The 22,692-nt window shown below is 36.3% G+C and overlaps 2 protein-coding genes across 3 annotated transcripts; one reads left to right on the top strand and one right to left on the bottom strand.

Moving 5' to 3' along the window:
• Positions 1–313: 313 nt before the first annotated feature.
• On the bottom strand, positions 314–4,436 carry LOC123549986 (uncharacterized). Its single transcript, XM_045338432.2, has 8 exons — positions 4,291–4,436; positions 3,935–4,048; positions 3,615–3,731; positions 3,115–3,222; positions 2,349–2,489; positions 1,976–2,151; positions 1,006–1,116; positions 314–507 (listed from the first exon to the last, which is right to left on the bottom strand). The coding sequence occupies exons 1-8, from the start codon at positions 4,388–4,390 to the stop codon at positions 397–399; spliced, it is 978 nt and encodes a 325-aa protein (XP_045194367.2). The 5' UTR covers positions 4,391–4,436; the 3' UTR covers positions 314–396.
• A 2,925-nt stretch (positions 4,437–7,361) lies between these two features.
• On the top strand, positions 7,362–11,555 carry LOC123548377 (uncharacterized). Of its 2 annotated transcripts, none has more exons than XM_045335579.1 (2): positions 7,362–7,499; positions 9,337–11,555. In XM_045335579.1, the coding sequence occupies exon 2, from the start codon at positions 9,352–9,354 to the stop codon at positions 11,101–11,103; it is 1,752 nt and encodes a 583-aa protein (XP_045191514.1). In that variant the 5' UTR covers positions 7,362–7,499; positions 9,337–9,351; the 3' UTR covers positions 11,104–11,555. The 2 variants fall into 2 exon arrangements, with proteins under 2 accessions (XP_045191514.1, XP_045191513.1); XM_045335578.2 differs by lacking the exon at positions 7,362–7,499 and adding an exon at positions 8,705–8,892.
• The last annotated feature ends 11,137 nt before the right edge of the window (positions 11,556–22,692 follow it).

The following is a 22,692-nucleotide window of genomic DNA, read 5'->3' as shown; positions in this document are numbered from 1 at the left end:
AGAAGTAAGCGTACCATTAAAGCTGGTATTGTACATGTGTCAGATCATAAGAATAATACAATGTAAAGAGTCACCAAATTATACATAGTGGTAGGGTATGACATGTACATGATTTAAGCTTTTATCTGGTCTGGTGTAGGTGCTTCCAGCTAAACATAGTTTAGGAAGCTTGTGTTTAACGTATTCATCTCGGCTAATGTATATTTTGAAACGGATGTTCTAACTGGGAAGAGTAAATAAAAAGTTCTTTGCAACAGGAAAAACAGCCAACATTTTTTTTCAGAAGTTGAACAGCTTATAAAATGACAGTTACTTTTCCTTTTATATCATATTTAATTACAACAAAGTTCATTACTAACAAAGAAGAAAACACTTCTGTTTTTAAATGAGCAGAGCTCAGTTTTTCCAATCCAGAATAACGAAATTATCAGCACTTGGGATATCCGACGTAGAACTTGCCGACACATGGTAAAGTTTCAGCTGCGATCCGCATGTCTGTATAGCCGCCTGAAAGAATAAAACATGCAGCCTATATGATATGTTAATTTCAGAACAGATAATTTCCACATTCCGGCACTACAGGTACATGTATATCCAAAGTTTTTTTCCCAGCTATTCTGTTAAATAGTCCAATGATTTTGTACCGTGCCTTTCCACATGGCGTATAACTTGCGGGTGACATGTCAGTCTCAATTCAGTCGATCTATTCACCTAACAGGTTGTTTTCTTTGCGAAAGAGCAAAATAACGAGATTAAAGAAAGACAGGCGTGAAAGGATAATGTTTCAAGGCGCTGTTGTCCACTCTTTGTATCCCGATGTTTCGTCTTTTCACGCAGTAATGCTGCTACTTCGTGCTTTCAACATCGGAAACGCCTCTTTTGAAACCACGATTAAAATACACATTGTCTTCTTTTTCACGTAGTGCTTTTCCTGCCGCTGTATCAACTTTGTTACGAACAAAAAAAACACTAGGTTTTATAGAAAACTAATAATGGATGACTTACCTGAAATCCACCGACTTCACATTTTACGAAGACACCAGCCAGAGTTGAGCCTCCAAATGTTACAGCAGCAATAGCTGTGTAATGGGGTACCTCTGAGCAGTTTTCTATGACCTGTAAGTTTTAATTAATTTGTATCTATGTAAGCTAGACTGAAATATATATTTTTTCTGAAATTACGAATAATTGGTTTAGATGGAATTATATATGTCCGTATATTATATAAATATCATATGGCAGCGTGTGTTACATTCAGTTTCGAGGGTGGACAATATCAATGTCACACACGTTGCCATATGATATTTATTTTATTATACTGAACAAAATTAAGTACATAAAAATGTTTAATTCATTTAATGTAACAGTTTCATCTTTAGCGCGATAATCGCCTGTGTACACATTGAATAGTGACGTCACTACAATATATGTACAAGGTAGGCAATCATTTTGGCTAAAATATTGAAGCAGTTAATTGCCCTTATATGACATTCAAAATATCAGCGCGGTCACATGACCTGACAGTCTCTTTTGCTTGGTCACATGTCAAAAACGTTGAAAATGTTTTTGATAGTCAAAATATCTCTTTCTCGGGTAATGGGATTTTATCATTGTAGACAAAAGAGAGGTATAATAATCGAGTTTTCCGCCTTTTACTCGCTGTCGAAGCAGATATTTGTCTGACTTTGGCGTTTTGGTGTATAGAAATGATCTTAGTAACTGGCGAAAACGTTTGGTAGAAATATGACATAATAATATTGCATGTTTTAAAGTTTGAATTCAGTTTTCAGATTTATAGCGGATTTTGGGCATTTTGGTTAGTGAATTCACTTAGTCTGTCTTTATTATGTTCAGAGTGGTTGTTTTTTCACGGAAAGTTAGTAATACTCTCAAGGTGCCATGGCTCTCCTCTAAGACCGGCAAGTCCTATGTTATCTGTGATGTCATAAAACACAACAAATAAAAAATGAAATACCTTCGCGCCAACTTTCCAATTTACTACATTAGGGGCGCCACAGTATTTCTGAATGAGTGCTTCACTGGGCTGGTGTGTACCATCGGAACATGTTGAGGTCCCAGGGTAAGATATGCTGTCTCCCTTGGCAACTCCTACTATTACGCCATACTTGTCGCACCCTTTTGTATCAATAGCTACAAAAAGAAATGAAATAAACGATATCTAAGTATCTTTACCGTTGGACTAAGACCTAACGTAAACAAAAACCGTCTGAACGGCGGACGAGGATACAAAATAGCTCCTTAATATGTCTTATTCAACACGATAATCCCTTTACACGATTATACATTTCGAACGTGAATCTGTAAGATATTTGGACAGATATACTAACGAGGTAATGTCGTTCGCGTTGTAAATGATGTTGTTAATGCCGTTGTCGTAGCTGTTGTTGTTGTTGTTGCTGTGGATATACTTGTGGTAGATGCATTTGTGACATAATATTGATTCACAAACTCCGTGGCATTAAACGCTTCTGAAAGAAATAACAATCAGGATTTAAAAATTGAAACAGTCTGTCTATATGTAGAAATGTAGTCAGTTGGGTTTAACGGGGATTACCGCTACTAGTTTTATTTCTAAAAATCTAATTAAACTTTTGCATTGTCTTTTGACTTACAAATAAAGACTATATGCGAAATAAAGGCCGTTTGTAAAGTAAGTGTTCTTTCAGTCTATGAGTAGCTCTAAAACAATTGTAACAGTCTCAGGAAAATGTGGAGCCTCGACCGGGATTCGAACCTCGGACCTTCGGCTTACCGTGCCAACGCTCTACCAATTGAGCTACCGAGGCCACCCGATACGAGAACCGCTACACACCTTCCCTCTTATTGCGAGACATTGGCACTCCTGGCCAATGTCTGCCGCAGACTGTTAACCGAATTCAGATGCACACCCCAGCCAAACTGCTTCGCCCCGCATGGGCTCCAAGGGTATGCATCCCGGACGAGCCCCCAAATGTAACAGTCTCAGGAAAATGTGCAGCCTCGACCGGGATTCGAACCTCGGACCTTCGGCCTACCGTGCCAACGCTCTACGAATTGAGCTACCGAGGCCACCCGATACGAGAACCGCTACACAATGTATGATTTTAAACTTACTACATGTATGACAAGTCTTTGAACAATTCGTTGCGACCTGAGGTAGATCACAGTATAAGTTTTGGTCTAGTCCCGCACAATAACTATCAACGTCAACACACGGAGTACCTTAACAACAGACAGACAAGAAATATTAACTGCTGAAAAGGTAGCCTTAAAACAGGAAAGTTATTATATAAAACGAATTGTCACCTTAAATACAGGAAAATACATTAAAAATAGGAAAGTTGTCAGAGAAAAAATGTACCTTAGAAAACGAAAAGGTTATTAACTTGAACTTGTGCAGGAAAGATGCATAGAAAACACCTAAACACACCATTACCTGAAATCTGTTTCAGTGAATGCCCACTTAGACGTACGTATTAATCAATATAAAAAGATATGTGATTAAATTACCATTTGTATCTGTTATGCAGAATAAATCAGTTGCCAATATCATATTACTTAATATTCATTATCAAGTTGACAAATTCACAAATTATTATTTAAGACGTTCTTACAAAAGTTGCAGTGCTTAGGACAGAACTCGGCCGCGGACTGCAATAAACGAGAGTTTGTACACAACAGCTGGTTCGAAAAAATCGTGCAGTCGGTGTTAATATTATCTTCGCACCCACCTGTTGTGACAAAAGAAAAAGTTTTAAGTACTTGTTTTAATGTTGTTTTTTTTTTCAATAATTGTTATCGCTTAACTTACTATAATCTAGTCACCATAACAAACAAAGTTATGCTTTACTATATACAGATTTTATTTAGTTACGATTTATGTTGTATGAATTGCACTTGATATCAAACCTCTTATAGTTCCTGAAAAACTTACGACAGATTCCACATGTTCGCGGACAAAATTTGGAAGCCTCGTCTGGGAAGGCGCGACAGTCTAATAACAAACAGTTTGCCTTCGGGGAATCAGCGCAGTACCGTGAATGCGTGTCTGTAAGCATAACGATAATCTAGGATAAAAACACACTCATTCTAAATCGACATACATTTTACATATTCTCTTACTTGGCAACCATATTTGTAAGGAAACATAAATACAATTGATAACAATTGTCAGCCACTCTTACTTGAAACTGGCCGCTCTTGTCTGAGTTTGACCTCTGTCCGCCATTGGAACTAAATATGTTGTCCCATAATTTGGCAAAAGGTTTGGGGGTGATAAACGAATATTACCTAGTCCATCTGTTAAAACAAAACATAACGTATTTCCAAGAAACATTATCCATAATAGTCCAAAATATAAACATCCTGACGACTTTATAAAACCACACATATTAGTAAAAGCACCGTCTTGCAGAAAGGGTTGATAAACAAGTTATTCTGTGACGTTTTAGATACTAGATTAAAAACTCGTAAAACGACCTCTGGTAAGAAAAAGGCCCCTGTGGATTTGATAACTGTTGTCAGAGATACTGGATTAGGACTCGTAAAACGAATTGTAATAAGTGAAAGGCTTCAGCTGATTTGATAACTGGTTTCAGAGATACTGGTTGAAGACTTGTATAACGACTTTAAGTCAGAAAAGGTCACGCCACAGTTGCTTTAACATCTGGTGTAATAGATGCTGGAAACGGTTACTAGTAAGGAAAAGGCCTCAGTGGATTTGATAACTGCTGTCAGAGATACTTGATTAAGAACACGTGAAATGGCGTGATGTGAGCGATGCTGTAAAACAGCTTCCATAAGGGTAAGGCCTCAGTTGATTTAACAGCTGATTTAACTCTGATGTCAGAGATATTGGTTTGAAATAGAAAAAGTTGAAACTCCAAAAGGTAGCTCAACACGACAAAAAAAACGAAAATGTTGCAGGCTCGGTTTGATTGAGCCTGTTCACGGACGGTAGTGGAAATGCATGCTACCGCCCACGCCCTCTAGCCCCGGGTTGAGCAGAACTCAACATTTACACATGCTACAAGTACAAGAACAATTTAGAGACATCAAGTGACATCAACATAGAGTGCACGTGGACTTCAATGATACACTAGCGTGTAATTCCATGAAAAGCGGCATATTGTCCCCAGTTAAAATAATGGCTTTGCCCTAAACGAGAAAACAATGGGTAGAACTACACAAACTGGAATTTAGAAACGGGATCTGGGGTTATGGAGCCTGCATATCACAGGAACTACCAAAAGACAAAATTAAAAAGAAAAGCAGGGACCATGACCAAGGGGTGATTATACAATACCAAAAGCTATGAAAGCTGGAGTATTGGAACGACCAAGGCCGAAATGTTCAAGCTGAGAAACTAAACAGTACCAATAACACGACATAAAAGTCATGCTGAACGTTCTGACTGAAGATCAAAATATAACAGCTCTGCTTGAATGTACGGGGAGACTTTTTACGGCTTCCACACGGCACAGACAAAGACTTATGGAAGGTCGCAACGTTAACAACAGCAACAAACAAAAGATACCGAGGAATGGACAGGTTGCATGAATCTACTCACAGAGAATGGTGAAAAATTAAAAACGGGTTATATTTGCCTTGAACATTCCTTCAATTTTGTGACTGCCCTTTAAATCACGATTACACGAATAATTGAAATTGCTTATCTGTAAATGACCTACATGACATGGATAGAAGTGGGTTACTTCACGATTATGAGATATATATATATATATATATCATTTCACCTATTTCATGATCGTGGGTATGTACATATTGAAACTGAGATGCTATCTTTAAACATGATTTCTTTCTCTAGCCGCCCTGCCACCCTCAGTTCCACCTCGAGTCATGAAATAAGACATATAATTGACCGATTTTAAAATCGTTTTCAGTTATGGTGACCAGAATGCATTAGACTTACTGTATCTATTAAATTAATCTATTAATACAGTAGTTAAATAGTGAAATTTAATTCTCAAAGAAGGCATCGAGGTGTTTTGGACAGACCATATTTCTTATCACAAACCTTCATATATTAATAGTATAACTACCGTCGAGGACATGAAGATAACGATTGACGCGCATGCATATTCTAACACGAAAACTGTCACGCATGCGTGATCACGTGAAAACTGACGCACATACGTGCTAACGCGAAAACGGATGCGGCTACTGAAACTGTCTGTTAAGGAATCCAGTTATTGCCATTGAATTTTGTTTTCATCATTCATAAAAAATGCGATAATAGCGCGCGAAGTTCCCTTCCAAATTTTCGTTTAATTCTTTTTTATCAAAAGATGTTTAAGGTAAAAGCAAAAAAATGTAAATTTGCAATTTCACACACTGCATGAAAACACGGAACTAAAGAAACGTTTTAAAGCGCGAAATCTAAGTACTAACTAGTATGTAGGGATAAAGCATGTTTTTTCGTGTAATAACATTTGCAGAATCCCGAGGGATGTATTGGTGCACGAGCCCGGTAGGGCGAGGGTACCAACGTTTCCCGATTCAGGGACGTACCGATTTCTAGTGTTGGCAAAACTTGTGGTCCAACCCTTTTATATTATCGCACCTTTGCATAGTTACCGAATATTTCTTAATGTACAGTAGTATTATATATGTCTTGATGTAATGATAGTTTGCTGTTGTATATATATGTACATATGTATCTGTATATTATTGTCTTGGTGTACATTTACGATAATGTCTTGTGTGATAATTACAATAAAATATGATTAAACTAAAACTAAATCCCGAGGGATTCTGAAGAAGTTATAATACGAAATGAACATGCGTTAACGCTATTCTAACATAAAATACGTAAAAAAATAATAAACGAATAAATTATCCCTGAACATCATTAAATTTCCACGAAACGCGCGGGAATGTCTGCGTTGTGTTGTTTTTTGTTTTTTTCACATTGACGCTGACGTCATTTCCTTTTGAATTACCCGTTTTTGGGCCGTAATGCGTTTACGCTTTGCCACGGACCGCAATTATATAAGAAGATGTTTTAACAGCACGTGAGCGCGAGAATCTCTCTGTTAACACACGTTTTCTCTTCTGTTAAAACACCCCAACAAGTGACAAGAACAGCAATTTTATGTTAGAATAAACTTCCAAACAGACAAAAATTATATAGGTTGTGCCTTACAAATCGCCCCTTCGATTTAATTTGTTAAATCAGCAATTTTATTATGCTGAGTGTCAAGAAAGAAGTAGTTTCTGTATTATTGAAATTTTAACAATAACATTTCATCAAAAAATAAAGAAATTCCTCATCCATTGTGTAAATAAGACCATTTCGGAATATTAACTACATGTACATAACGCTAGTATATTATCCTGATCGAAGATCGATTGAACAGTATGATACGTATCATATTTAATCTTATTTAAAAATCAACTGTATGTTAAATCCGCCATGAATTTAAATACTGAATGATCGTGCTTTATGTCAAAAGAGTGGAATTAATAAAACAGTCACGGTTTGTAATGTTGTTTATAATTATTAGATGGTAGACATTTTAATGATAATTTATGTGCTTTCTTTTAGTTATAAAATATGCTCTGTACTTCCTTGGTTATGGTTAATATTGGCTGCAAGTTTTAGAACTCTTGCATGTTTACAAGAAAACAATTAAGAGGTGGGTTGTGACTTTGGCTTAATATTCATAAAGACAAACAAATCTAAATCTAAAAAAAAAGAGACAAACAAATCTAAATTTTAGAAATATCAGATTTTAGAAATGGTCACACAAAAGACTATTTATATTTGTCAGAATCTGTGATTGGTTATTCACAGGAAAAGGAAGTGCATATTGTAAGTTCCATGCAAAGAAGTTGCCTTCACGGTGGAGTTATGGTTCTTGCGTTTTGTACGTAACTCTCGTTGCCATCAATTAATATTTCAAATTGCATTATTCAGAGAGAAAAAAACATGTGACAGACGGACAAAGGTCACTAGTGGACAACTAAATGTGTTCACTTTCCGGGAAGTATAAACAGTGTTGACTCAAGAGTCGCGAGTTTTAAACTTTTAATCCTTCAGCTGTAATATCTAACATTCTGAGCCCTGGATATGGGTGCTTTACACCTGTCATGCTATATTAGGAACCAGAGAAGCTTCAGGAAATGCCGTGCTTATCGTACCTTGCACTACCTTCAAGCTAAATCTGTTAACAGTCTTCTGGAGGAGTCGCCCGTATGAGTTACCGGTGGCGACTACAAAGAAGCTTATATAAAACAAACAAACAAAAACTTTTAACTGGACCCAAAGTTATAACGGTCTTCAGGCGATATTTTCAAATTGGTGGTTAAAAAAAATAAAGTTATAAAAACTTAAAACAGGGCTAAAATTCAAAATCATTCGTAAGTCGCTTTGATCTTTTATACGCAGTGGTAATTCATATAGGTCTGAAATTCAAGAGTTTGACACTTTCGCTGTCAAACAGATTACTCTTTTGATTAAAGTAAGTCTTGAATTACTCGATCTCTTTTAAATTCGTGATCCATGTCTCAAATACCATTTTGGGATATTGATTTATAACCGCCGAAAAACAAAAAAGAACCGTACTTTTGTATATCCTTAAACCAATTCTCATTAAACGCGCTTGGGTCAAATGTCTTTTTTTGTACGCGGGCATTCAATAGCGCAATCTTATCTACATTAGGTGCGCATTATTTTTGTTTAGTGTATAGCATTTGGGCCATAAAAATATGTAAATATTTAAGTTTTATATTGTGATTTAAATTTTTTGCAGACTCATAGTGTTTTTATTTACGAATTATATACTAAAATTGTAGTGTAATAACAAAAACAAACATGAACTTTTTATGAATATTTCAATTATATTTGAATGGATAGAACTGTATTTTGAGGTAAAGGTTTTAATTGTCAATTTAATTTATCTGCGTGTATTAATATAAACAAAACGTGATTTATTCATGAATATTTAAGAAAGACCTTTTCTGCGGATGAATATTGTATTCTTCCTATCTGGCACACCACCATATTTTTGGTTTATTGCCACATCAGTTAGAAAGGCTTTCTTCATTTGTGTCTTGTTTAGTTACAGATCAAAGTTAATTAAAAACTTGATGGTTGGTAAAGGGCACATTTTAAATATCTCAGATAGACACAATACTTTTTCTCTGATTGTGGTTCTGTAGTTTTCTTTATGAATTTTCAGCTGTCTTGACCCTCAAAATTTTGAAACTGGAGCTCTTAGTAACACAAAGAAACAAAAAATCCCACTACCACTCCTGAAAAAAACCCACTATTCCTGGTATTCAATAAGTGATTTTATGACGTTCTACTTTCAGATAAGGAAACAAACGATGCCATCCTTTTGGCGATATTTCTGTTGCATTTGTGACAGCACAGACAAACGCTCTTACAGCGCGCGCGATGAATGGACCAGCAGACGAAAAAATAGCCGACGTACCAAATCTGGTAAAAATACATGGGCACGACGAAGTCTTCTCGACAATGAACAAGTAGAGTTAAACGAAATCACAAGAGAGCAAATTCCATATCAAATGAGAGCAATCTCAACACCAACCTATGACACGGAACGCATGAGTGAAGACAGCTTTCAGGATAGATTACTAGAACACTTTGCTCCAAAGAAACGCCCAACTGTGCATGGTGTTTTCGAAAACTCTCTTGACGACAGTTCTGCGTCTAAAACAACTTTTCCTTGGATGGATGAACGCTTCGTTCCAAATGGGCGTAATGGAACTCGACTTGGCATTAGCGCTGTTCAAATGAACGCCAAACGCAGTGGAACAGCGGTTCCGCGAAGCAACGTCACGCAAACAACAAACATAAACAATGGAAGACCACACGCCTTCCCACCAAACGCGAAAAGTCACAGCTTCACGGAAGGACAGCATGCTGAAAATGTCCAAATTCATGCTCGACATGTAATAAACTCTACCAATCTACCTAAAAATGTAAAAAATATACAAAATGGACATGTTTCGCGGAATAATTTCAATACGTCACCAAAAGAAGTTACAGACATCAGAAGGCCCGTGCGATTAGGTGTATCTGGTAAATACAGCGAAAAGCCTATGGTTCTGAAAGCACCTACTTCAGACGTTGGGGTCAGAAGAGTAAGTTCGAAACAAGGTAAGATCCGACAAGAAAGAATTCCAAAACTTGAAGATTATACGGGAACCAGTGCTCCTTCAGTTGCGGCGGGAAACCAAGTTGTTGTCGGTCATTCTCGACCTAGTTTAATGGATATATTTCCAAATAGCGCGATGAATGACGCTGAAAGTGAAATTGAAGCAGACGTCAGTTACGCAAGTGAGATCATATTCCGGAAACAGCCTTCGGAGTATTCTGGGAGTGAAGTTTCATTAAAGCGTTCAGCAGAACCGGGTATGTTTTCCGCAAATACCAATAAATATGAACGGCTGAAGCCAGAAAGAATACACTCAGAGAAATCAAAACCCGAAAAACAGAAATCTAAAGGAAAGTATAGCAATTTATCAACTGAAAGTATGTACGGGTATGTTCCAAAGGTTGTTCAGAATGTTCATGCGTCGAATGCCCTGGAAGGAACTAAAATAGATGATTTCTTTATGCAAAGAATGCAAGAACGCCAACTGGAAAGTTTTGGATCACTGGATAACAATAACGTGAATAGTGATGAAGAAACCATCATTATAACTACTCTTGTTGAAAGCACAGAGGACTTGACAGCAACTGATAAGACTAATAACAGCGTACAGGTAAATGAAACATTAAAAACCGAGCAGGTTGCATCTTCTACCTGCGTTTCAAGTGAAAAACTTTCGATTAAATCTAAGGCAACTGACAAAGCAAACACTACGGAATCTTCCTCGATCAGTAATACACTGAAACATGACTGTATGGACGAAGATAAAACTAAACATTTAAAAACGAATGACGACAAAGTGATAATGATCGATTTCCCGCCAAATCTTGAAAATAACAAAAAGATTCCAATATTAAACAATTTAAAAACACGTTCATCAAATGAATCAAATTCAGAAGTGAGCAACAGATCTACAACAAGCGTTCAGACAAAGTTAATAACTGGAGAAGTGCTATATTGAGGACTTATTAACTTTTTGGAAGTTTTAGAGCCACATATAACCTTTGGTCAAAACGTGATGCACCGATATAATACGCAATCTTGAGTTACGAACATAAATTACGTCAAGCTGCATACATCTCTATCTATTTTTATCTCGTACCTTCTATGGGACTGACCTCCTGGACACTAGCTTTAACTCTATCTCTTCTACTCCCTATTTAAAGCCGGTATGGGAATGTTCTCCTGGACACAAACTTTATCTCTCGTGCCTTCTATTCAAAACCTGTATAGGACTGTCCCGCTTGGCACGAGCTTATTCTATTTAATATTGTACATTGATGAATGATACAGCTTTATATTTGTTTATTACCTACGATCCTCAACAACGCTGGCACTTATGCCAAATGTGTTTTGTGTATTTATGTTTGTGTTTAGTTTGAAATATTCGTGCAAGAAATTTTATAAGTGCTATGAAGTGCGTTGTACTTGTTTTCCTTCCACCTCACAGTTACGGCAGAGCTAAACATCTCTTATATGTAAGCTTCGTGTTTATACTTATATTTCAAAACTTACTGGATACATGTCAAAAGAAGACAAGAAAAGGTGTAAAATGAGAGAGAATTTGGTGCACCATTAAATCATGGTAAATAAGTATATGAAACTTTCAAAACTATATTAGTTTGATTTTTTTAATAATGCAAGCTTTTATAAAAGTTTGTTTTATCTTTGGGTTTAATACCACTTTTCAAAATGTTCCAGTTATCCCATTATTAAGTTATTCTCTGCAAATAACAGAACTTTCCTAAATGTAATAGCGAAAGAAGACAAATTATGTCAAACGTAAACTGTCTTGAAGAAAAATCCATCCTATCAAGTGACCAATGTTGTAACAGGCAATATCTTGGCTTGCCAAAGGAGATTTAACCATTTAATGGGTATACATTACAGAATACAGTGAAACCCGTGCTAAAGGCCACCTCAAAAAAGGTAAAAAGTATTAAACCTGATAATAAAGGCCACTGATGAAAGATTGCTCTTCCAGTTGTACAGTACCATAGTGTAAATTTACTTGTTTACAGGCTAAACCCACTTTTTTCACTTCTCAAGGATGGTCTTTAGAGAGAGATTTGACTGAGTATTTTTCCAAGGACACTTGCGGTCAGGACCCCCTACATACCCAACTCTCTTCCGCCCCTGGTTAAATTTAGCGAATATTTTTAGCATTTTAACATGCATTGAGCATAGGTGACGATCATAAAACGCATTTTGTAACAATTTCAGCGTTATTACCTTGGTGACCTTGACCTTGGGTATAATGGGCACAGCCCCTGCATAAACTTTGTTTGTATGCTGCACAATGTTTATGTGAAGTTACAGTAAGGTATAAGCAATAATAACAAAGACATGACAGAAAAACAAAGGTAGCCGAAAAACGTTAGCCTGAAAATAACCTAAGTATAACACCTTGGGTGACCTTGACCTTGAGTATAATGGACACAGGCCCTGCATAAACTTTGTTTCTATGCTGCACAATGTTTATGTGAAGTTACAGTAAGATTTTAGCAATAATAAAAAAGATGTGACAGAAAAACAAAGTTTGCCGAAAAACTTTAACCAAGAAAGCCAACGCCGAAGCCGGGGCGAGTAGAATAGCATTCCTATTCTCCGAATAGTGGAGCTAAAAACTAGAAAGAAAAAAAGACAAACAAAGTGTCCTGTCATACTGAGCGGAATAAATATATATTTTCATCGTATGTTAGCGGTAACACGCATATATGTTATATTTCTTGTCGAAGACAAGGACATCGTTCAACTTGGTGAAATAGAACAACTGCCGCAAGTAAAATACAATACAAAACTTATATTTATTAATTCAATGTGTGTGTGTGTATGTGTGTGTGTGTTCGGGTTTAACGTCTTTCTGAACAATTTTTCAGTCATATGAACGGCGGGTTTTAATTCAACGAGTACAGTGTATGGAGCTTATAAGTTTATAAACGCTTTATTGAATAGGCGTACAGGTTTTTGGCGAATAGTGGAAAAGTTTTATATCAAGTTTTGCGACTAGGCTGTCTGTGCATAATTCATATGCATGTTGATTTAAACAATATTTCAACTATTCAGGATTGTAAATGCATATTTGTATGTATAACCTCATGTGCATGAATTGATAATGAAACATTCAGAAGCGGTCCTGACATGAATTTCTTTCGCAATTCCAAAATAACAGGCATTTTTAGCCTGAATGCTTCGTCTTTTGCTTTGATTATCTGTGTTTTTGGTGAAAATACGTTTTAATTTCAAGCGTTAATGTCTATTTAACGACTTGTGTTGCAGAGACATTTATCATACACTGCAAAATATATACATTCAACAAGAATATTTATTTCAAACGAATACGTCGCATTTACGGCGGGTACGCGAAATATACGGTATACCATGTGGCAATCTGACTAAAGTACTTGATCTTCTAAACGTAGCGTAATAGGAGATGTACTTTAGTCAGATTGTATCATGTGGTAAGTCACAGGAAACAAGTATTTGTTATTCTTTAATCGCGGGAAAAATACAATTGCAAATTCGACAAATAATTAATAGCAATTTGTACGCTGTAATCGGAAGTTTTTTTCAAATTCTTTTTTTTTTCTCAGGAGTGATCATGAACTAAAATAATAAACTTAATTTTTTCTTCAGTATTTAAGACATTGATTGTGCTCATGGATTGTTGAATTCGTTCAGTAACTGCTTTAGTAAATAAATAACGGTAAGCCTAGAGGTCCGGTAATCAATATACATGTACTGTTATGTACTGTAATACCAGTGTATAAGGTAATAGCTGGTAAAAGTTCCGATTAGTTGTCATAAAAGTTTATTTTTGTAAATATTTTATGCATAATTAACTGTCATTCGGGTTCGAATTATTGAATATGAAGTTTTAATAGCGATTTCCGGTATAGTCACCGTTATTTAGCAGTAAAACGAATTCAACAATTCATGTCTTATATACTGAAGAAAACATTTATTTATGTTTATTATTTTCATCATAAGTCCCGATAAAAACAAGAAAAACAACAAAAGCTTCCGATCACGGCGTAGAAATTGCTGTTAAATATATAGCCGAATTTGCGATCGTAGTTTTCCCGGGATTAAAGAATTATAAATATTTGTTTTCTGTGACTTACCATGTATTTAAGGTCCGGTAATTAGCCACTTCTTTTTTTATTTTGGTGTACCAGGGACTCGGACGTAAGAAAACACCTGCGCCGGCGGGCTAAGTATTTTTGAAACTGCATACAACGGTGACCGATCTGTTAAAGTGGGTATATCGTACAGGTATGACGAAAATACGAGACATTTTAACAGTAACTTATCCATTTACAACGAGAAAATTACGGGGCGGTAGCCAAATAGTGTTAGAAAAAAATACAAATGATATGAAAATTTCGATAAATCACCATCAAGGCGCGTTCATTGTAGGTCATCCTGGGCCAATTCCCCATAAAAAACTATAAAAATGAAAAAAAAACTGCGAAGAAAACATCACCTTGACTGGTAAAACCAGCCCGGCAAAAAGCGCCCTGCCCGCACGTATTATGCCACCGGTCAACGCTTACGTTGAGACTCGGTGAAGAGGGTTTGCTAACTTTTCCCTATATTAGAATAGTAAAGTGATAACTTCAAAAAACTTCTCATCCAGATTTCAAAATCATTACACAGAAGATTTCATTTGTCTACCTAGTTGTGTGCTCATAAGACTGGTGTCCTATTTAATGTCACTGTACTGTCACATGTTCAAGGCTAACTGATTAAACTTTCATAAACCTTGGGGTGGGGGTAGGTTAAACATCCTAATAGATAATGTAACTGGTGAGTTTAATCTCTTTTTCAATATTGGTGATGAATACTTCCACCGCCACCCCACCCCGCCCCCGGACAGCAGCTTATTGTCAGAGGAACAGGGGTATTGAAAATATGATACATTGCATTTGTATATTGAACTGGGAGAAAATGTACAAAGATGCACAGAAAAAATGTTGTGCAAAACTGTATAAAATCACCAAATTTCATTGCTGTACCTTATTAACAAGAAGAAAGTAGGTCAATAGGTCAAAATCAAGGTCGCTGAAAGTCTTGTACAAGTGGTCCAAATTTTATGGCAATATCTTAAAAAAGAAGAAAGTAGGTCAGTAGGTCAAGGTCATGGTCAAAGGACCATTGTAATAACTAAGGGTCATCAACTATTTATACTAAACAGCATATGAAATATGTTAGAAAATTATTAAAGTTTTTTTTCCAACGTATCTGAAACAATTAAAGGGTCATTACTTCGTGAAAAATCATTCAAATGGAACGTGCTTTGCACATGCACAACTACACTTGGTACCGATGATAACAATAACAAGGTTTGATAAAAGTCTGGCATACATGGGCAATGACTGAGAAATAGCGCGGACAAATTTTTCTATATACATATGAAGAAAATATTGATAAAGGGCCATAACTATGTGAAAAATCATTCAAAATGAATGTGCTTTGCACATGCAAAACTTGACTTGGTACCAATGATAATTACAATGTTTGATAAAAGTCTGGCATATAAGGACAGAGAAATAGCGCGGAAATTTTTTTCTACATACATGTAAAGAAAAATGATAAAGGGCCAAGTAAAAAATCATCCAAACGGAACCCGCTTCACACATGCACAACTTCTAAGACCTGGTACTGATAATATATGTCTCCCCCAATTGCCTGGGATCGTCCGTCGTACTCAACTTCATTTCGTCAATATACTGAGAACATTGACTTAGAATCTTCAAATTCAATGATGGCCATGCTATGGAGTAGACGACCTATTGCTTTTGGTCACTCCATCAAGGTCAAGTCACAGGGCCTGACATGGAAAACTTTTCGATCAATAACTTAAAACCATTGACCCGAAGTTGAAACATTATAGTGAAATGTCTGCGAGTAGATGAACCTTTTTATTTTGGGTACAGGTCAAAGGTCAAGGTCACTGGGACCTGACATGGAAAGCATTTCTGTCAGTACTTGAACACTTGACCGAATGTGAAACTTCATAGGTGAAAGATCATACAGAGAATGACCATGATTTGGTCACTCTGTAAAGGCAGGCACAGGTGCCTGAACATTCCATCAATAACTTGAGCCCAAACTGACTAAATTAAACCTCATGGATGATTGGACTGAGTAGATGCCCTATGATTTTGGTCACTCTGAAAGGCAAGGCCGCGCGGATAGAAAATGGAAATCCATTCCGTTTATAATGTAGAACATTTGACTGAACCTTCAAACGTTCATTGGTCTAGGAATAAGAGTAGGTGTCCTATATTATGGGGTCCACTCCGTCAGGTTCAAGGTCACAGGCTGAATATAGAACATTTTCCAATATAACTTGAGACCGCTGTGACAAATGTTGAAACTTAATAGGATAATTGACAGCAATAGATGACCCTAATGATTTTGGCACTTGATCAGTCAAGGCCCCAGGCCTAACATGAAAACGTATCCAATTCATAACTTGACACTGGCCAGAAGTTGTAATATTTGGATGATGAATCCCGTAGGTGATCCCTATTTGCAGCAACCATTTTCTCTTTGACTTTCGTTTGGTCTCCAATTGATCTTGCATATACGACTAGCATGGGAGACTGCGCTTTTTACAAAGCATCTTCTATTATTAAGTTTTTGAGGAAATCTGCAATAATTGTCTAGAAATAGCGCAGACAATTTTTTTCTATTACATTAAAGAAAAATAAAGGCTCTTATTGCAAAAATCACGAATGGAACCCGCTCAACATGCAAACTAGCTTACTGATAATAATATGCAAAATAATTGCTGGGATATTGCGCGAACAATTATCTTTCCATATATACATATAAAGCAAAAATTAATAAAGGGCCATGACCTCGTGAAAAATCATCCGAATGGAACCGGCTTTGCACATGCACAACTACGCTTGGTATGATAATAATTACAAGGTTTGATGGAGTCTGGCAAATTATTGCTGAGAAATATCCTGGAGAAATTCCGTCTACTGACGGACAGGTCAAAAAACAATATGTCTCCCCTAGAGGGAGCATTCTTGATCTTGATCTTGATCTTGATATTTTACGGTGATACATCTCATCGACATTTTCTCACCGCGCCCGCGCCAAGTGTTGGGAACTTATAATTAGTCCAACTAATAAATAAATCCACTGGTTTTTCTGAGGTTCTGTAGCTCTGAATGAGTTCGCGTGGTAGAGAATTCCAATCGCGTAGTGTATTAGGTATGAAACTATACTCATAAACGTCTGTCCTAGCATATATAAGGTTAAAATGTTCCTCGTGTTTGTTTTTAGTGACACGTATAGGTTTAACTAGATGGTCCACTGGTACTGACGCGGTGTTATTTAAACCGTTACAGAATAAGATTAGACGACTCTGTTTTCTTCTTTCCTTTAGAGGTTTTAGCTTTAAGTCATTTAAAATTCCGGTCATGCTTCCTGGGTCGAAGTTGTAGTTTGATGTGATGAATCTAGCTGATCGTTTTTGTACCGCTTCGATTTTTTCTTGTAAATATTGTTGATGTGGGTCCCAAATTGTACTTGAATATTCTAAAACTGGTCTTATTAAACCTTTATACGCTTGAAGTTTGACATCCTGAGGACAAGCCTGTAGATTCCGTCTTAATAATCCCAATGTTCTGTATGCTTTATTACACGTTTCTTCAATATGTTTATTCCAAGTAAGATCACATGTTATACTAACCCCCAAATATTTGATTGACTTCAGAAATTCCAGGGGAGTATTTTTAAGGGTGTATTGATATTTTATGATTGATTTTTTTCTAGATAAGGTCATCATATTACATTTCACTGGTTGAAATCTCATCCCCGATGTTGTTGCCCACTCTCCTAATTTATCAATATCTTTTTGTAATTCAAAGCAGTCGTTGTCAGTTAGTATTTCCCGATAACACACACAATCATCTGCGAATAACCTGATATTTGATGCAATATTATCAGAAATGTCATTAATATGTATTAAGAATAAGATGGGTCCTAACACTGTTCCCTGTGGTACTCCAGATAGAACTGATGATACGTTTGATGATTCACCGTTAACAATTACACACTGACTGCGATTTACCAAAAATGAGTCAATCCAATTTAAAATATTGGGTCTTACACCGTATTTATGCATTTTAGATTTTAGAAGTTCGTGAGGCACGGTATCGAACGCTTTTTCAAAATCAAGAATAAAAATATCCACTTGTTTGTTTCTGTCTACTGAATATGCCCAGTCGTTAATCACTGTTGCTAGTTGTGTTTCGCAACTGTGATGTTTCCTAAATGCATGTTGCCTACTATTAAGTATATTATGGGCTTCAAAATGTTTCATCAAATTTGAACAAATAATGTGCTCTAGCACTTTACAACAGATACAAGTCAATGATACAGGGCGATAGTTACTGGGTAAAGATTTATCCTTCTTTTTATATAATGGGCATATATTTGCCATTTTCCAGTCATCCGGTATTTTGCCTACATTAATTAATTGTTGAAATAGATGTGCCAGAATATCTGCAATGCTTGGGCCGAGCTCTTTTAACACTCTTGGATGTAATGAATCAGGTCCCATCGCCTTATTTACATTTAGTCCTATTAAAAGTTTTTCTACCCCTTTCGATGTCACTATTATGTTTTCCATTTTGACATTACCATCCTTAAAAGATACAGGTACTGATGAATATTCAGTTTTTGTAAAAACACTTGTGATTTGTTTATTCAATGCATTTGCTTTATCGCTATCAGATTCAACTGTCCTGCCATCTTCTGTTTTCTGATTTTTTACTATTAATATACTTCCAAAAAGGTTTCGAGTCGCTCTTGATGTCCCCAATAAGATTATTTACGTATGAATCATGCGCGGTTTTTACTTCTTTTTTTACTGATAGTCTAATTTTTTGCCATTTATTTTTCAGTCTGGTGTTGCCTGTTTTTTTTAAAAACATGAATGAACACGATTACGTTTTTTAATAAGTGATTTAATCTTGTTAGATATCCATGGTACTGACTTCGCTCCCTTACTTCTTTTGCTAGGAATGTTTTTCTTTATAGATTCTAATACTGCAGTTTTGAATAGGTTCCAGTTCTTTTCTACACAACGGTCGTTCTGATATCCATTAAAATATCTATCATTACTAAAATTAGTCATTTCATCTCTCATTGTACTGTAATCCCCTTTGGAATAAACTAAAAATGTTCTCTTTTGCTGTTTTTTATAGGGTTTAAAATTTGTAAATGTTCCCATAATAACATCATGATCACTAAATTTATCAGGTGAATTAATGTTCTTTATCTGGTCAGGAGTTGTAGTAATAAACAAATCTAAAGTATTATTTTCCCTGGTTGGAAACATAATAACTTGCTCCGCACTATTCTCATTTAAAATGTCTATAAGTATTTGGCCGTCACAATCACTTAAACTTGACCCCGTTTCTTTATTAATTTTCTTTTCCCAGTCAATCTTCCTAAAGTTCAGATCTCCGAGTATGTGTATATTTGGTATTATATAAGATTTAACTTTCTCCTTAATTTTAAGAAATTGTTCTCTTAATAAGTTCATATGTTCCACTGGTGAGCTTGGTTCTCTGTACCAGCTTCCGAAGTAGTGATCTTTCCAATTCAGAGATACTTTAGACCAAACAGATTCCGATTCATTTTCTAGAAATGCTAACGGAGCTGAATTTAATGTTGTCTTAATAAGTAGCATTGTTCCTCCCCCATGTAGGTTCCTGTCATTTCTATAAACGTCATAGTTCAATGTTTCCGGTATAATTTCACTTGTACTAATTGATGAATCAATTTTTGTTTCTTGTATAGCAACAATATCTGGACTTTCTACCTCTAAAAATGACTGAATTTCTGATTTCTTTCCGCGTATTCCATTTACATTCATAGAAACATTTTTTATGGAATTTGCCTTAGCAGTTTTCTTTTGTGGTCTTTGGTTATTTATTTTACTTTCTGAGAGTATTTCATACTGATTTCTCGTTTCAACACTAGTCGCAAAACTTGAAAAAGATGTCGACAGATTAATTGCATTGCACTCAGGACACGACCAAGAGCAGTTAGTAGCCTGTATTACCATGTATTCCGCTTCCGACACTACGGCACAAGAATTGTGAAACCATACCTTACATGCATCGCACTCGATAGCGGGATCAGAATTATAGACACCCTCTGTACATATACCACACGGAGATACACAGTTTTTGCAAAACCAATTTTCAGATGAAGTCTGTAGTTCTTTATATTTATCATTACTTATTCCTGCACATTTAGCATGTGACCATTCATCACTTTCATCACACTGTACAGCCTTGTCAAGCCTCTTGACAATACGATCACATTGATTACAACAACTTCTGGTGGGCCCAGGGTTACTTTCAATATCCCCTGCTATAATTAATATCAGTTTAACGAGTTTAAGATTTGGCTTAAAAACAAAGGGTATGTTCCATCTTTTCACGTTTCCATAGTTAGTAAGATTCAAAAATATATGCATTGGGCTGTTCTGGATAGTGGGTGGGGTACTCGCTACCATGTGGCCTTCTAATTCTGCTTTCCATGCATTTTGTCCTTCTATAGCACAGCATTTTGATAAGACAGTTAAAAATAAAACATGAGGTTGCTCCAATACATGATGAATGATGCCAGTGATTAAAAATCAAATTGTTAAAAATAAAATTCAAGATGGCGCCGATTACACATGCGCTTGCTAAAACTTTAAAAGTTCTAAATTTGGATAAAAAGACGAATTCCTCTGGAAGATAATGGTCTTTCCGCATTTAAGTCACACTAATGTTTTAAAATATTAAAGAAGAATTGTTAAAAACACTCCTGTTTCACTATAAAACACTAAAAAAGGCATAAAAATTTTCTCCGAGAAATTTTCACGTCCAACACTTGACGCATGCGCACTCAAGTGCAGAAGCCAATGCACACTTTAAGCTACGAAATGTGCATGCACTCTGCACTTTACATACGATCGGATATTTATAAAGCAAAACAAAAATGTAGTTTTTAAAGTAAAATGTTCATGGTTTTTATGTACAACATATTTTACAGAACACATATTTTACTTCATAATTATATTAATCATAATCTAGGAAACTTTGACAAAAGATAAGACTAATAAGGAGGGTCCGAAAAGTGGGGGACGAAATGACCAATTTGAAATCGTCAAGGGATATTAAATGACCACAAGAGGGTCATGATGACCCTGGATCGCTCACTTTAGTAATATAAGCCACATGTTTCAAATGGAAAAATATTTAGAAAGTAGGTCAGTAGGTCAAATTCATGGTCACTGAAAGTCAGTTTTAAGATCGGTGTGCAAAACTGTACCTGTCATCCAAATTTCATGGCTGCATCTTAAAAAACAAGAAAGTAGGTCAGTAGGTAAAGGTCACAGTCAGGTGACCCCTAATTGCTTGGGGTCATCAGGGATTATAATTAAACAGTCTAGGAAATATGATCTGATAATTTTTGAACTATTTTTTCCTATATAACTCATATAACAAGTGACCCCCGGGGGGGGATCTTTTCTCGCGAGGGGCATAATTTGAACAATCTTGTTAGAGATCAACTAGGCAATGCTACATACCAAATATCAAAGGCCTAGGCCTTGAACTTTCAGACAAGATTTTTTTTCCCTATATGTCTATGTTAAACTTGGGACCCCCAGGGCGGGGCCTCTTTTCACCCAAGGGGCATTATTTGAACAAGTTGTTAGAGGAGCACTAGGCAAGGCAACATACCAAATATCAAAAGCCTATGCCTTGCAGTCTCAGACAAGAAGATTTTTAAAGTTTTTTTCCTACGTAAGTCTATGTTAAACTTGAGACACCCCGTGGCAGGGCCTCTTGTCATCCTAGGGTACTAATTTGAATAATTTTGGTAGAGGACCACACGGCAATGCTACATACTAAATATCAAAGGCCTAGGTCTTGTGGACAAGAAGATTTTTAAAGTTTTTTCCTATGCAAGTCTATGTAAAACTTGGGACCCTCGGTGCGGGCCTCTTTTCACCCCGGGGGCATAATTTGAACAATCTTCATAGAGGACCATCAGATGATGTCACATGCCAAATTTCAAGGCTATACACCTTGCGGTTTTGGATAAGAAGCTTTTTAAAGTGTTTCCTTTCGGTTGCCATGGCAACCAGAGTTCTGCATGGAATTCAATTCTTTGAACAATTTTGAAGGGCGACCACCCAAGGATCATTCTGTGAAGTTTGTTGTAATTCTGCCCAGTGGTTTTCAAGAAGACACACGACATTGAGCGGTCACAAAAGCTCACCATGAGCCTTTGGCTCAGGTGAGCTAAAAATGGGGACGAGTTGACTGTAAATGGTTTACAGGAGAGCACTCTGTAGTCAAACTCTGCCACAGTTTCACTACCGAGGGGATTCAGGTTTATGATGTAGGCTATTTCCACAGGAATCTTGCAACGGATTATACTGAAACAATGCAGCTCAGAGCCCCTGCACACGCCTTAAGAAAATATTATCTTTTCCATTTGAAACCCTGTGGAATTT

This window comes from Mercenaria mercenaria, chromosome 6 (genome assembly GCF_021730395.1).
Source record: "Mercenaria mercenaria strain notata chromosome 6, MADL_Memer_1, whole genome shotgun sequence".
In the NCBI taxonomy this organism is placed as follows: Eukaryota; Metazoa; Mollusca; class Bivalvia; order Venerida; family Veneridae; genus Mercenaria; species Mercenaria mercenaria.
Note: the sequence above shows the minus strand (reverse complement) of the source record. Positions and strands in the feature narration are given on the sequence as shown.